The sequence below is a fragment of the Akebia trifoliata genome, chromosome 16 (assembly GCF_017979445.1).
Source record: "Akebia trifoliata isolate Shusen 1 chromosome 16, ASM1797944v1, whole genome shotgun sequence".
In the NCBI taxonomy this organism is placed as follows: domain Eukaryota; kingdom Viridiplantae; phylum Streptophyta; class Magnoliopsida; order Ranunculales; family Lardizabalaceae; genus Akebia; species Akebia trifoliata.
In genome coordinates, this window is record NC_141390.1 from 28,093,565 (window position 1) to 28,108,629 (window position 15,065).

Here is a 15,065-nt window from a genome sequence, read left to right on the forward strand (position 1 = left end):
TGTGGAGTGTGGACCCTCACATTAGAGGACCAAATATTAGTTGGTTAGTGGGTCCAAAATAGTACTCCACGTGGCAAAAAGAAGATATGGCGGAATCGGATATAATTTTGTCCAACTCTTGGGGTATAGGATCCGCACTCATGACTTCAGCGGGGGGACACCTTGACGTGGTGGTGCACTCATGTGCGTAGATGCGTTTTAAGGAGGATTTGATGATTTTTCTCTTGGGTTGGTAAGGACTTGAACCCACAACCTTGCAGTTGCATTGCAATATGTCAACCAACTGGGCTATGGGATCCAAGCCCTCACCTATTAGAATTAGAGATCTTCTATTCCCACACCAACTTTTACTAAAAGCAACCCAGGATGTGTGGCAATTCTTTGATGGTATCATATGAAGTGGTGTGCTGTCTATAAAAGTTGGTGTGGCAATACCTTACCATTGGTTGAACACCCATGTCTGCTTGCCTATAAAAACAAAGGATATTATGAATTTAGTTATTACCATTTGTAGTATGAACTATGAAGACACTATATTGAAATCTATTCAAATATTTTTAAAGGGTTTATCTAATTTTGAAAATAATGATGCATTTATTTTCTTTCTTATCGTGGGTATCCCCACCCTTCGGGGGTCAATCGGACCATGGAGGGTGGCCCCAAGGAGTTCATTACTTCATGGGGTTTCGAACACTTGACCTACCCTTCCTGAGGAGCTTATCAAGACTCGGCTTGCCACTAGGCCAACCCCTCCGGGTTAAAATATTCATGGTTCTTCTAACTTAAAATAGGCAAATATTTATGTTCTAATCAGAGAATTGTTGGTTTTGCCACAGGAGTGACTGGTGGTGCCAGTGGGTCATACTATGTTGTCACTCGTTCCGATGACAACAATCCAAAAAATTCAACTCCGGGTAGTCTCCATTATGCGGTGGAGTTTGCAGGAAGAAACAAAGGAGGCACTTGGATTCAATTTGAGGGGAGTATGGTCATTAAGCTTAAACAAAAATTATGGATTAAATCAGATACAGCAATTGATGGAAGAGGAGTAAATGTGACAATTGTTAGGAAAGGACTTGTTCTAGCAAGAGTAAAGAATGCGATTTTGCATAATTTTGAGGTTGTTTCAATAGGAGAAAGCGATACCATCCACGTGTTTGATGGGTCACACCGAGTATGGATCGATCATTTAACATCAAAAGATGCATATTGGATTCGTTACTGTTCTTCAAGGATCGACCGATTTTGCCATCTCGAATTGCTATCTTTCGAATCATAATGTTATTGGGAGCTTCTGATCAAGATACAATTGATCAAATTCTTTGGGTTACGATTTACAGGAATTGTTTTGAATCATCTAACCAAAGAATGCCTCATTGTAGGTATAATAAATACGTACCACTTCATTTCGATTAATTGCCTTTATAAGAATTTGTTTCTGTTTTTGAATTTTGATTAGGTGAGGCTACTGCCATGTTGTGAAAAATTACTATAGATTGGCATTACTAGGCGATAGGAGGAACGGTGCACGCTAAGATCCTTTCGGAGAAAAATGTGTTCGAGCCAGGGCAGGGACATGAGGTGACACCATGGCACAATCAGTTTACTTCTGATTTGAACCATCGAAAGACCTTCTACTAAGGGTGCTACATTTCATCAGTTTTTGAAATACGGCATGTTGAGCTCACCCAAGAGTGAATTCCCAAGGTATAGGCTTCCAATGCAGGATACCAACTCTTTAGCCAGCCTAGTGACCAAAGTGTTCAGGGGTTCTGTATGGAGAAAGGTTAAGAGATTGCATGAAAACCCCATGAAACACCAAGCCTTGCATAATCTTCCCTCTATTTGTTATTTATATGTAGTTTGTGTTGGATTGTTTTTTGTAATGGAGAAGAGGGAATATCTCATTCTCTAGTAATTTGACCCCCCTTGGTAATATGAGGATTGCTTCATTAGAGGTGTTTTCAATATGAGATGAACTTGTTGTAGATCATCTAATTCCGATTGTACTCCACTTATAAAACTTCCCATGCACTCCATTGGTATGATTGCACTTCAAAAAGAAAAATTGCATTCTTTTGGAAGCATAAATCAATCTAAGAGTACTCTCTACCTCGTTACTTTAGAATGATTGGGCTACAAATTGAATCAGGAAATTAACTTGATTTACCATAAAACACTATTTCTGTCCAAACCCAGATGTTAAAATCATCCAAACTATCACAAAAATCGGTCGAAAAGAAAATTTATTTTCAATTGTCATCCGAAAAGAATGGAGATAAGGAATTCTTTGGGTGGCAAATGACGAACTTAGCCGTCATGGGTGAAGGCACCCCACCCATATATCTCTCTTAAGTCTTGATCGATCAACATTGCTCAAATGTTGACTTTTTTTTATTTATCTAAATCAAAATTAATCAGATCATTAGAGAAAGAAAATAGATGTTGTTGTTGTTCAACTATTTATTGCTTCTAGGGAGACAGAGATTGAAATTTTCTTTATTTGATGATTGGGTTGCTCAAATAAGTATATTTTTTCACTATTTGGTGATTGGGATTGCTCAAATATGTGTATTTTTCAGGTATGGCCCATTAAGACCAACTAAATACTTTTATTAGAGATAGAGAGCTCAAATGAAAATACAAGTGAAAGAGACACAAGGAAGAAGACCCATTCATACAACATTGCTCCCATGTGTCACACACAAGCTCACCACATGTCACTCTATCAGCACTCAACCTATCAAGTCTTACTTGATATTTACAGGGCACTACATGCAAGACCAACATTCACAGCCACTTAGAAACCCTTCTAATGGATAATATAAGGTTTGTTTGGACAAACTGAAGCTTTTATTCTCTGGCTGCAAGAACTGTTGGCCCTTCAACCTGAAATGACCCCAAAATCTTCAAATTAGATTCACATATGTGGTACTCAACTTTATGCAAGTTGGTTGAGTTGAGAATCTATTCATTAAGCACATTGTGGGCTATACAGCTTGATGACCATTAGCTAATATTCATGATTATTGATAAATTTTATTCAACCTAATTAGAGGGTTATAATTGTTGGTTTATGGGCCTAACTTGAGTTTTTTGGGTGTATCTTGTAGCAGAGGGTGTGGGGGCCGGCAGGGCCTCGAGGGGAACGAAGTTCCCTCCAATCCTAAGCCAAAGGCCCTGGATTAGCTCGTTTTGGGCGTCCATTTGTAATTAGAAAAAGCGTTCTAGGCATCCAATTTTAGTCTCAAATTGTTCGAAACATCATAGTTGCAAATTCAAAGCGTTCATGTTGGGTTAATTGATTAGTTCTTGTTACCTTGAATGTTGCACCCCATATTTCTTCTTCGGCCGAGGGAATGGCAGTGATCTTGTTCTTAGGATTCTCATAGCTTCTAAGCTCTCCTATTGCAGTGGAGAAGAAGCATCCTACAATCCAATAACAACTCCATCAAATTGTCGAAGATTAGATAAGTAGTCGAAAAGGGTATCACATTGCCTCACTAATCACTATTGATTGGTAAAAAATGTACATCTCCCTACCTTTCGACATCGATGGGGGAACCAAAAATGAATTATTAGCTAATAAAATTCAAGAGTGATTCAATGGGTACCTTGAGGAAAAGATGCAAGTGACTTTCCACAAGCACCTTTGAGCAATTCCACGTCATCGGCAAACGCCATGAATCCATCAGCAGTGATTCCCCAATACAGAGGAACTTTGCCAAATTGATCCTATCACACCAAATAGACAACTTGTAATCAACAACAGAAACTGAATTTATGCATTTGTAGTAACTTTACATAGTTGTTCGATGGTCTCACTTACAGAAGCCACGAATAGGTTCGATGTCGACTTATCAAAGACCACAAATGCGAAATTCCCACTAAGGTGGCCGACGACATGGTTTGGAGGGTACGGAGCTCGGTCACGGAGAGCCTTATAAGCTTCAATTACCAACAGTACCTCGTTAGCAGACTTAGCAAGACCGTATTGCTGCTTCAGACTCCCCAAATTATCGAGCATCCCTTCGAACAAACAGAATATTTCATCCTTAACGGCAAATGATCTGTACCCATTAAATCACATTGTTTCATTACTTGTTTGATCATCGTGAGCTAGTAGTTTGAACTTTGAACAAAATAATTAACATAATAGGTCAGTCATTTATAGGCTCACTGTTCATATTAACTACCAAAACGTGAACGGTAACAAATTCGGAGGTTTTAAAGTGACGTGAAATAGTCACTTTAAAACCTCAGAATTCGTTTCCGATCACACGTTCACGTTTTGGTAAGTAAAATGAATGGTGGGCCGGAATCATAAATTCGTCAAAAGTTGATCACTTTCAACTAGATGACTCATTGAATAGTTCTAAAATATCATCCAAGTCAATAAAACTGGACCGAATCAATTATATTTTTGTATTTTTTTATTATTTTATTTTATAAAAATACCTAATGTTTCAATAATTTAAAATTTTATTATCTATGTAAATAAGATTTTGTGACTGAGTATTTCAATCCACCTCATTTTATAAAAATTATAATTATTTGATAATAAATATACATTAATTAGTAATTATAATAGATTTAAAAATTATCTCATGCAAGACGAGATGACTAGGATGAGTCAACTCGATATTCATGAGAGATGATACGAGACAGAATACCGAATTTAAAAACCATGATCTAAGTGGAGTGGGTAAACAGTCAAGATCAAGAGAGCCAAATACAAAAAGAGATGGTGATTTGAGAAAGATACAAGGTTGTGATGTATATAAGCTTAGGTGGATGGAATTTCATCCACTTGAGATGTATGGAATAAGAATACTTTTAGGTCCGAGAATTACGGGCCAAATGAGCTTCATAAGTCATTCCAAGCCGTTGGATTTGAGTCCATGATCAAGCCCTTGATGAAATCATTATCAAACTGCACGGCTTAGAATCACCAATCAAGCACTTTTGGCGTGCGGTCTCTTCAAGTTACGTGTCCAACATGGTTTCCACGTGGCATGACAACACGTCAGGTTTTCTTGGAAATAATTTAAAAAAAAAAAAAGTGAACTTAGATGACTAAGATTGTTGAACCGACGACCAACTAAAGAGGATGACCAACACCTGTTATTGGTAGGTCTAGTAGGTTAGACTCTAACGTAAACAAACCAAAAATATGCCACGTGTGCGTCGCACAAATCACCGAAGTTTTGTGAAACGTATTGGGTTCAGGAATCGTTGCAGAAGAATCAGTTACACGTGTCCTCCATGCATAACTTGATAAGCTTTATCATTTGTCCGTTTCACCAATCAGAACCATTGGATCTACACATCTTTCGAAACCGTTGCATCTACTTGATGTAAATCCAACGGTTACGATGAACCAAACACTCTCATCGTGCTACACGTATGAAGAGGACAGTTCCTCTTCCGTCCAGCAGCAGGTAGTCTTCAAAGAACAACCAACATATAGGGAGAAAGAAATTTAGGCTGAACAGATGGTTAAGACCGTTCGATCTTCCAGATTCATGAACAAGTGGTGATCTAGAGGAAATTTCACTCTTCCAGAGGACCATCTTTTAACAAATTATTATTAAAAAAAAAAAAAAAATTCAATTTTATATTAATAGATGTTAGAGTTTTATATACTTCGTCTGACACACGAAAGTATATATAGCCGGAAAGTGACACACACGAGATAGCGACGTTACCTGGGCTGTAACGGCGACTCGTTATGATGAGTATACGCCAATTGAACATGATTACCGATCTGTACGGACACGGCAGAAGCGTTACTCTGGAGGAAACGGTTTATTAACGCCGTTGACGTTATCTTTGGCGATGGTGTTCGGATTCCGGCTGCCACCAGCTCGTCTGGTGGAGTCACTATAGCACCGCTGAACACACCCAACATGTTTCTTTATCTCACTCTAGAAATCTCTCTCTCTCTCTCTCTCTCTCTCTCTAAATGATCAGACTACGGACATGGAAGGGGCATTGAAGATGGGCAATGGAATTTATAGAAGAGAAGGTCGGGGTATTATCGGCATTATTGGAATTTTTTTAGGTGTCCTGTATTAATTTGATAAAATCAAGTTTAAATCATGTACTCCAGTAACTAGGTAGCTATCCAACTCCAGTTCTTTTTTTTTTTTCTTAGTGCCACGTGCCACGTGCCACGTGAAGCTAATATTTCATTTATCCAAGACCAATATCGAGTACATGATATCTATTTATTGGAGTTCAACTACATATATTTTATGTGATTAAGAATTTGAGTGAAATTATTTATGATTATTTTATCTATTTTGTTTTACCAGATATATGTTTTATCTAACCCAAATATTGGTTTGCTTGAATTTAAAATGACTAATTCACAATCATAGTGACAAAGTCAGGATTCAAAAAAATTCCTCAAGGGAAAATTTTGAAAAAAAATATATATATATCGACAAAATTCAAGGGAAAAAAAATACAATACTAAAAAAAATTAAAAATTTTCTTATTAAAATATAATATAGAAAATGCATTTTCCAGAGTTTTGCGAATAAATCATTTATTGAAAGAAACATAAATTAATTGCGAATAAGTTGGGATTAAATTATTGATTGAAAGAAATGTGAATTAATTGCAAATTAAAAAAAAAAAAAATCAGATGATTTTTCCACCATGTTCACAATGAGGTCTATATACAATCCAAAATTGGGGTTTCCCCACCTTACCAAATCATTGGGATTAGATCTATAGTTGTTTGTTACACAACTACTGGGAGTACATAATCGGAATTCAATGAAATAATATTTTATCCAAGTTTGAAGGCACGTGACGTAGGGTCCGCCAGCAGGCGGTGATTTTCGTGTCTATAGTGCGGAAATGGGCCCACCACTGGCTCGGCTTACGAGAGTATCGAGGCCATTTGTCAAGCAGAATTCTATGCATGAAAAACTGAAATTTATAAACAGAGAAAAAAACCCTGTGGAGGCGTCGTCAATGTAATACGGTCCAACGGAGAGAGTTATTCCATTGATTTGTCCTTCATTCGACAGTGGTATTTGCATGCAAAAGAGTCAACACAATATGGCCCATTTCCTTTAGAGTCGTGGTAGTATGAGCCGCCACGTGTTATACTCAATCGAACTCTATGATGTGACAAGTTTGGGAACCGTAATTCTCAAAGTCATATTATGAGGACTCTTTCTTTTAGAGAAAATTGCTTAAAGGACTTTGCTAGAGGGATTTTTTTGAACTAGTCCTAAAATTTTGGGTGGTCTCTTAATAGTTCATTTAAGGTATGTTTGATTGCATGGAAAGTCAATATCCATGGAATTTAAAATTCATGGAAAATTAGTTGTGGAAAATAGGTAGGGTTGAAAAATCAAATTTCATTGTTTGATTTCACTTGGATAAAATCATGAAAAATTATGAGAAAAAAGAAGAAGAGGAGAAGGAGGAAGAAGATGAGAAGAGGGGGAGAGGAAGAAGAAGATGACGAGTAAGAGGGAGGGGGGAGGATATGGTGACGGTGGCGACGAAGGTGGCGGAGGTGGCAACGGTGGTGGTGACGACGGCGACTGTGGTGGCGACGACGATGACGAATACACTGGCGGTGGCGACGGAGGTAAGTGAGGAAGATGGGGGGAGAACTTGGTGGTGGTGGTGGCGGAAAATGTGAGAGATGAAGAAGAAGAAAAAGAAGAAGAGAGAGAGAAAAGGTGGTCGGAGACGGAGTCGACGGCGATGGCAATGGTAACGACGGCGATGACGACGACGGCGAGGTTAGTGTAATGGTGGTGGTGATGGTAGGGAAGAATTGAGGATGTAAAATATGGGTGGATTTCATTTTCCCACCCATATGGGTGGGAAAGTGAAATCCATGATTTAGTGGACTTTTTGAATGGGGTGGAAAATGAATTTCCATTTTCATGTACAATCAAACACTTGAAAAATGTTATTTTCCATGGAAATTGATTTTCCACCTTATTTTTCATGTGCAATCAAACATACCCTTAGTAAAATTTTCTTTTCTTAATAGTCCTTGGACCTTATTTGCCATATTTTCACGATTGAATGTTCGAATTGTTTGAACTCACTATTTTCATAATTTTTTTATTTTTATTTTTGAATTTTTAGCATTTCAATTGAGTTTCGGAAACTCCACTTCATCGAAAAGAAATTAAGAAGGAAGAAGAATTATTTTCAAGGGTTTTTTTTTTTTCAAACATTTTGAAATATATATAGTTTCTGGATGAAAACCGATCAAGAATGATTCTTTTAATTTGATTTGAAATCATCTAAACAAGTCATTATCTTAAGATTTTAGTTGATCTTATCATGTATTTTAGTCGAAAAATTGAAAATGGGTGGATTTTACCAATGTCGAGTTTACCTCTTTTTATTTATTGTTGAGTCGAGTTGTACAATAAATAAAAAGTGGTGAACTCGACAATAAATAGTAGTGAGTTTAATAATAAAAACTGTGAACTCAACAATAAATAAAAAATCATAACTTCAACAATAGAAGAGAAACTCAATTTCTCTCCATCATGTTTGGATTGAAAAGAGAATTTGGGACAACTTAAAATTTTTAAATATCATAACAAAATTTAGAGATAGAGTTGGAATTATAAAATATTTTATAAAGGTTTCTCTCCTCTTCTTTCTGCCACTAAACAATCCAAACAAGAGAAATAGATAGAAATTCATTTTTTTTCTCTTCTTTTCTCTTCATTTCCCTCATCCAAACACGGTGTAAGTGTTAGTGTTAGTCATTTTGACTGAGCTACTAAGTCGAATAACACACTCTCAAGCTCAAGCCAGAAATTTGGTGTTACAAATGATAAAAAAATATCGGATATTTTGTGTCGGATGGGACAGGCTGCCTATCCGATATTATATTCATATGAAAAGCAAGATTTAATATTGAATTTTTTTTCCAAGTGGATTCCTACTCATAAATAAATCGGAAAAATATTAGAAAAAGGAAGATTCTCAAATTAAGAATCCAAGATTCCACTTAAGGATATATTCTATTACAAATAAACTTAGAAAAAGACATTTCAACTGTAAAGATAGTAAAGGTGGTGATATTTACAATGACATATATAATAAAGAATAATGGATATTTATATATTTACCACCTCATTAATATAATATATTCCTATATTTAAAAAATGTTTAGTGTTGCTTTCCCATAATATTTTTATTTTAACTAATTAACCCTTCAAAGAGATGATGATTTAAAAATAAAATAAAAATTTATTATTTAACCTTTCACTTTGTATTTTGAAATGAGGATGATGAAAATTGGTCTCCTATTTTAAGATCTTGATTTTATAAGGGGAAATGATCTTATCAAATCCCTGAAATAATGACAGATAAAATAAATTGAATCAATGGGTTTTCACGAAAAAATAAAGAGTCATGCTAGAGTGACCTCTTTAAATATTTTTGCGAGAGATCTCCTCTAAATCACAGGTGTGACTATCAAAACCATGAGCATCGGGGAACACCTTGATGTGGTGGCGTGTGCATATCCGTAAATGCATTTTACTTGTATCTCGGAGAAACGCATTTATAGGTATGCGCACTACCACATCAAGATGTCCCCTGCGTGTTCCCCACCGAGGTCACTCTAGCATTAATAAATAAATAAATCTTTAATCCTGTGATGACCTGTGTTGCTCCCTATGTGATTTAACTAATTAAAGAGTAATGATTTCTGGCTCCCCCGCATGGCATACTCAAAATACTCTCCTAATGAGGCATGTGCTAGAATCATAGGTATTTTTTTTTTGCATCGGGATACATAATTTCACATATTTATGGACATGTGTATCTCGAGGCAAGAAATCTACGATTCTAACACATGCCACACACGAGAGTATTTTGAGTATGCCACGTGGGGGAGTCAGATTATCACTGATTCCTAATTAAAACAAAATTTTTCCTTCTTTTATCTCAACGTTTAAGGTTAGAAAAGTCCAAAAATTAAAAAATGAGATGTGGGTCTAGATGGTCCAGTGGGAGACTATTTTGATCCTCAAGTGGGAAGAAGAAGAAGAACCATAAACCAAAAGATGACTTGTAATCTTTCAGAGGATAAGCTCTGGGAGAAGTGGGGATGGAACCCACGACCCAGACAGTGACGCCCATGGAATTGGCCCACGGTTTGGAGCTTGCCTTATTGACCAGGAATTTTTATTTTCTTTATGATTAAGGCAATAATGGTCATTAATCATTGAATAATTCACAAGGCCCAAGATGTCACTAAAATTCAATTTCATTGGTGACCAATTTTCATTATGGACCAGTTTTAAATTCTCATTGGATTCCAAACATCATCATCATTAAACTCTCCTTCTAAGAATTTATCTTAAAATCAACTTTCCTTTATTTTATCACTTGTAGAGATACAAGGATAATAGATAATATGGACCAAACACTATATAATAAAATAATTATTAAAGTCTTATCTTAAAGATTTGGGATCAGTTAAATATGTCATATTTTTCCATTCCACTTTGTTTAGAGTCACGTCTTCTCTTATCGAAAGAGTCGTGCTGGGGTGACATTAGGATTTACTGCGATTGTCACATTTCTGAAATGGGGTGCACACATAACCATAGACGTTCCTTCATGATACGATTAAAAGTGTCTATATTTATGTGTGCACCTCCCATGTCAGAAATGTGAGTCTCATAGTAATTCCAATGTCACTCCACAATCAGTGTTATACATTGAAAATAAACTCACTCTCTTTTGGATCTTCACAACATGAAAAAAGCCGTATTTGACGGTTCAAGGCTTTCGAGTTTCATAAAATTTGATGGATTATGGTGTGAAAATTTTAATTGTAGAATTATTATTTTTTTTTTTGACAAGCCGAAAACATTAAATTTATGGAGGATGAGAGAAATTTGATGGTCCTAAGCCAGTCGAAGCAGGGGAACATCAATAATTTTGACAGCCTTAGACTGTTGAAATTCGATTTCTAAAGTTCGTTGACCTTGGCCCTTCGAATTTTCTAATTTTCACATAGTGCTTCTTAGTACTCTTGTCTCTTTTAAAATCTTCAACTTGAATGCTTAAAGGGTGGATTAAACACTTACGGATTAATGAATCGATCTTCCTCTTAGATAAGACTATCGATCACACCATGATAAGGATTAAATCATCATTTCAAATCCTGTAAAGTGTTCTTATTCTTTTCTTTTATGCAGGCTCCACGGGCGAGGAACACCACATATCTTCTTCCTTTTTTTCTTTTTCTTTTTTTCCAATTTGGAGGATGTTTCGACATGTGACATCAGGCATCAAACACGATGGGCCTTACTAGAAACATGTGACTTGTGATCAAGTAGTACTTGATCATTACCCATCATGGATACTATTTTCCTCTTAAACTAATAATTTAAAAACCAAAGGAAAAGAGTATTGATAGTTGATCAATGAGGGCCCAATCCCTTACGTGTACGTTAGGAGAATCCAAATAGATATAAATGAAACTTTGAAATTTTATGTGGAGTAAGATGGATTGTGCCAAGGATAACCTGTTAAGAGTGCATTTTATGGGGTCACAACCATTCTACCAACGATTTGGACTTTTGTTACATTTTGGAAGGGAACATACCTCTTCTTTCTTGTACCCAATCATATTATCCCTTTTGTACCAAAAGTCGAGTTGAGGTCCAATACGTGTCCCTTTCCTATACATAGGAAAGGTGTCTACGTGGCATGTTTGGATTGGAGAACATTCACACTGGACTGCGTGCATGGCTTGATTAGGAGCACAAGGTGATTCAAGCAGTGGTTCATCAAAAATAATCTTGGATGGTGATTTCTAGCCGTTGATTCGAGTTTGTTAATCATGGGCATGGAACCTAGCTTTTTTTCGTTCTTCCCCTGATGGAAAGTACTTGAATCTAATGGTTAGAAATCATTGATCAGGATGAGTGCCATGTGCAAGTTTTATAGCTTGATTGATTGTGTTTAATCGACGTGCTTCTTTAATTATGGAAATCTTTTTCTTTGAGGGACCCAATTTTCCATGTGGGCCAACAAGTGTTCGATCAGGAATTACACAATTATCGGGCAATTTCTTGAGCTAATCGTCTCAAAGGTCCACAAGGCTACAAATCAAAGCCATCAGCGGCCCTCAGTATAGCATAAAGTTCCAATGAAAATAATGACACATAGGTCCTCCATTATCACTATTTTTAGACCAAAGCCAAGGTAGATATTTTATTGTATTTTCAAGCAAGAGAAAGAGATTAGAAATATTGAAACCAGTAATTAAGTCAACCCCCCAATGTAAAATTGAAGTTTGCACATGTGGTCCTAACAGATAACAAGGAAGAACTAAATCCAAGCTTTGACTCTTCAAGATCAAACAACAAAAAGTTATTCTCCATCTGGTATGATCCAATCACCATGGCTTGTTCAAATCGCTCCCCGCCATCAACGAATGCCAAGCATGCTACATCATTACTAACTTGCTTCATGGAATTGGCTCCAAATATTGTCCAATTCTTCCCATAGGCTAGCTCAAGATCTATCTTAGGGACCGCCAACCCTACCCGAGTCCACCCAAGTGTGCTAACGTTCAAGCACAAATTGAATGGCTTCACCTTCTTCGCTCGAGGTATCCCCTTTGCAGCCCTTGCAAATTGCTTGGCAAAGTTTCTATAAATGTGACTCCTAAGTGTGGTATAAGGGACTAATGTGCTAAGCTTCACCCCACCATGGCCTATAGCGTCGAACTCAAGCATGCGTGCAAGGAACTTACATGCTTTCCCATTGATAGATATACCCGTGAGACCAATGTAATATTCGGGGCTCTTGGAATGCTTTATTAATCTAGTATAAGAGAGAATGCTCATTATGTCGAGCTCTTTATGGGTACTTCGTAGATAAAATGGCCCTTTTCCAAAAACAGCCACACCCACGACTTCACTAGAACTAGGCAGGCAAATAGCAAATTGCTTCTTTATACCAAGAAGATCAGTGAACTGTTTCGAAAGTGCAAGCGATGATCGAGAAAGACTAGCCATGCCAAAAGATCCTCTAGGGAGAGATCTCAAAAGGGACTGAGGAGCACAAGACACGTCTAAGTGATCAAAGCTCATAACTCGGTCGTCAGTCCAAGAGATGATGAGAGTTTTGTAGGTAAACTCCGCTAAGGCGCACATTTTGGTGATTGGGTTCACAGGTGTGACGATGCAGGTGCACTGATTTCGACCAGTATCATTGAATGAAGGACATAGAGGAGAACGATAAGATTGTGCGGCCGAGCATTGTGGGGAATGACAAGGGACTGTAGGGTACCGTCTTGGGCAGCGGTACCAAAAGAAAGGCCCTCCAAGATCTATGACATATTTTTCATCGAAATTTAGTGTAATACTGAAGAGGGAGGTTTTGGTATCTTTGGTGATGGGTGCAACCAGGGCATTGTATGATTGAGCTGAAACACATAGTAAAATAAGGGATAATGTAAAGAAAACTAATTGTAGAAGAAAAGTTTGGGTTTGAGCCATCATCTTACCTGTGTTATTGAGGTACTTGAGGAAGGAAAGGAGGGGGTATATGTAAGGGTAAATATGTTTATTATTAAGGATTTGAGATGTAGAAGTAGTTGACCTTGGGAATATATACATATAGGTAGGAGTAGAGGCAAAGCAATGTGATTTGCAACTAACATGCAAGGACTTGGAGATCTACCATCAATGGAGTATTTTGACTTATGAGCATAGTTGGCAAGTCGTAATTTTTTGAATTCACATTATAATTACCAAAACATTTCTAAATACTACTTGATAAAATTTGTGTATTTTTGGATCTGACATACTCACGAATTATATGTATATAGTAGACGATCAACTAGTGAATAATTAAATTTTTTTATTTTTTTAAAATATAAAAGCATTAACTTGTTAATGAATTTCTTATTTCTGCCAAATTTTCAACATATTAGATGTTTTAGAAACTGACCTGACAATTGAACCAAGAATTCGTCAAATTGGTTGCACCATGGTTGGGCCTGGACTGGTTCAATTTAGTTGGAACGATTTACATTTGTAAAAGGATATATATGTACTTTCAGAACTAGGTTTATTAAGGATTTGAGCTGTAGAAGAACATGAGCTTCAGATGTTTATTGGGTATGACTTATGAGCATAGTTTCCAACTTTCCACGTCAACAAATTCTTCGCAACCAATGTAATAATGCTAGAACTTTTCATATACATAGGGCAAGGATCTTCAGCCCATAAAAAAAACCCACGCTTTTTATCCTATATGGGTTAGAAGTTTTGGAATGGGCTGGTTTTTAGTGAGGATGATCTCCTCGCCAAAGAGATCATCTTCACAAAAAATAGCCCATTATGAAATTTCTAACGCTATCATATTTATAACACAATTTTTGCAAAAGGACTAACTGTTAGTCCCGATTCTCTACTACCCCTTTTTTTCCGCACACATTTACAACCCTTTTCTTTCGGATCCCCTATAGTGGTCCACTTCGTCTCAACACGTTTCTTATAGTTAAGAAACGTGACCCACTTCAGATCTGGTTTGTGGCAACAAACCAAAACGTGGTCGAGTGCTTGATGGAAGCCTCGATCAAGTTTGGTTATAAAAGGAACCGTTTGGTCCCCAAAACAATTCACTCTCTCAATCTCCTTCATTTTTACACCATCTAAGGAGTAAATCAGAGTTTTGGAGGTACCAAATCGTGATCGACAGATCTGCAGCGTAAGAGGATAAAAAATCAATGGCTGGAGGTATTTATTTATATGGATTTTGGACATTTGATTCGTTTTTTTTTTTTTTTGATTTGATTCTCTTGATTTTATTTCCGCATTTATTTTGAGAATCAATATTTAAGATTTAGATTTAATCTTATATTTTGGTATCAGAGCCTCCATAATCTCTGCCTTGATATTTATTTTTTATTTTATTGAATTCGGAAATTCGCGATTCTCGAATTTTGGATGAAAATTTTATTTTAATGCTTATTAATGTTAGAAATCATAAGGATAATAGATTTTTAAAATTTCTGTATTTTTAAACTA

At 36.6% G+C, this 15,065-nt stretch overlaps 2 protein-coding genes and 1 pseudogene across 2 annotated transcripts; 1 reads left to right on the forward strand and 2 right to left on the reverse strand.

Annotated features, from left to right (window-relative positions):
- The first annotated feature begins 646 nt into the window (after positions 1 to 646).
- Positions 647 to 1,814, forward strand: LOC147383241 (putative pectate lyase 21; annotated as a pseudogene).
- Positions 1,815 to 2,592: 778 nt separating this feature from the next.
- On the reverse strand, positions 2,593 to 5,987 carry LOC147383242 (stem-specific protein TSJT1-like). The gene is made up of 5 exons (XM_086427071.1): positions 5,709 to 5,987; positions 3,830 to 4,070; positions 3,615 to 3,735; positions 3,320 to 3,429; positions 2,593 to 2,889 (listed from the first exon to the last, which is right to left on the reverse strand). Exons 1-5 carry the CDS (start codon positions 5,909 to 5,911, stop codon positions 2,854 to 2,856), a joined length of 711 nt encoding a protein of 236 aa, XP_086283197.1. The 5' UTR covers positions 5,912 to 5,987; the 3' UTR covers positions 2,593 to 2,853.
- A 6,306-nt stretch (positions 5,988 to 12,293) lies between these two features.
- On the reverse strand, positions 12,294 to 13,529 carry LOC147383243 (Eukaryotic aspartyl protease family protein). Its single transcript, XM_086427286.1, has one exon. The coding sequence runs from the start codon at positions 13,527 to 13,529 to the stop codon at positions 12,294 to 12,296; it is 1,236 nt and encodes a 411-aa protein (XP_086283412.1).
- Positions 13,530 to 15,065: the final 1,536 nt, after the last annotated feature.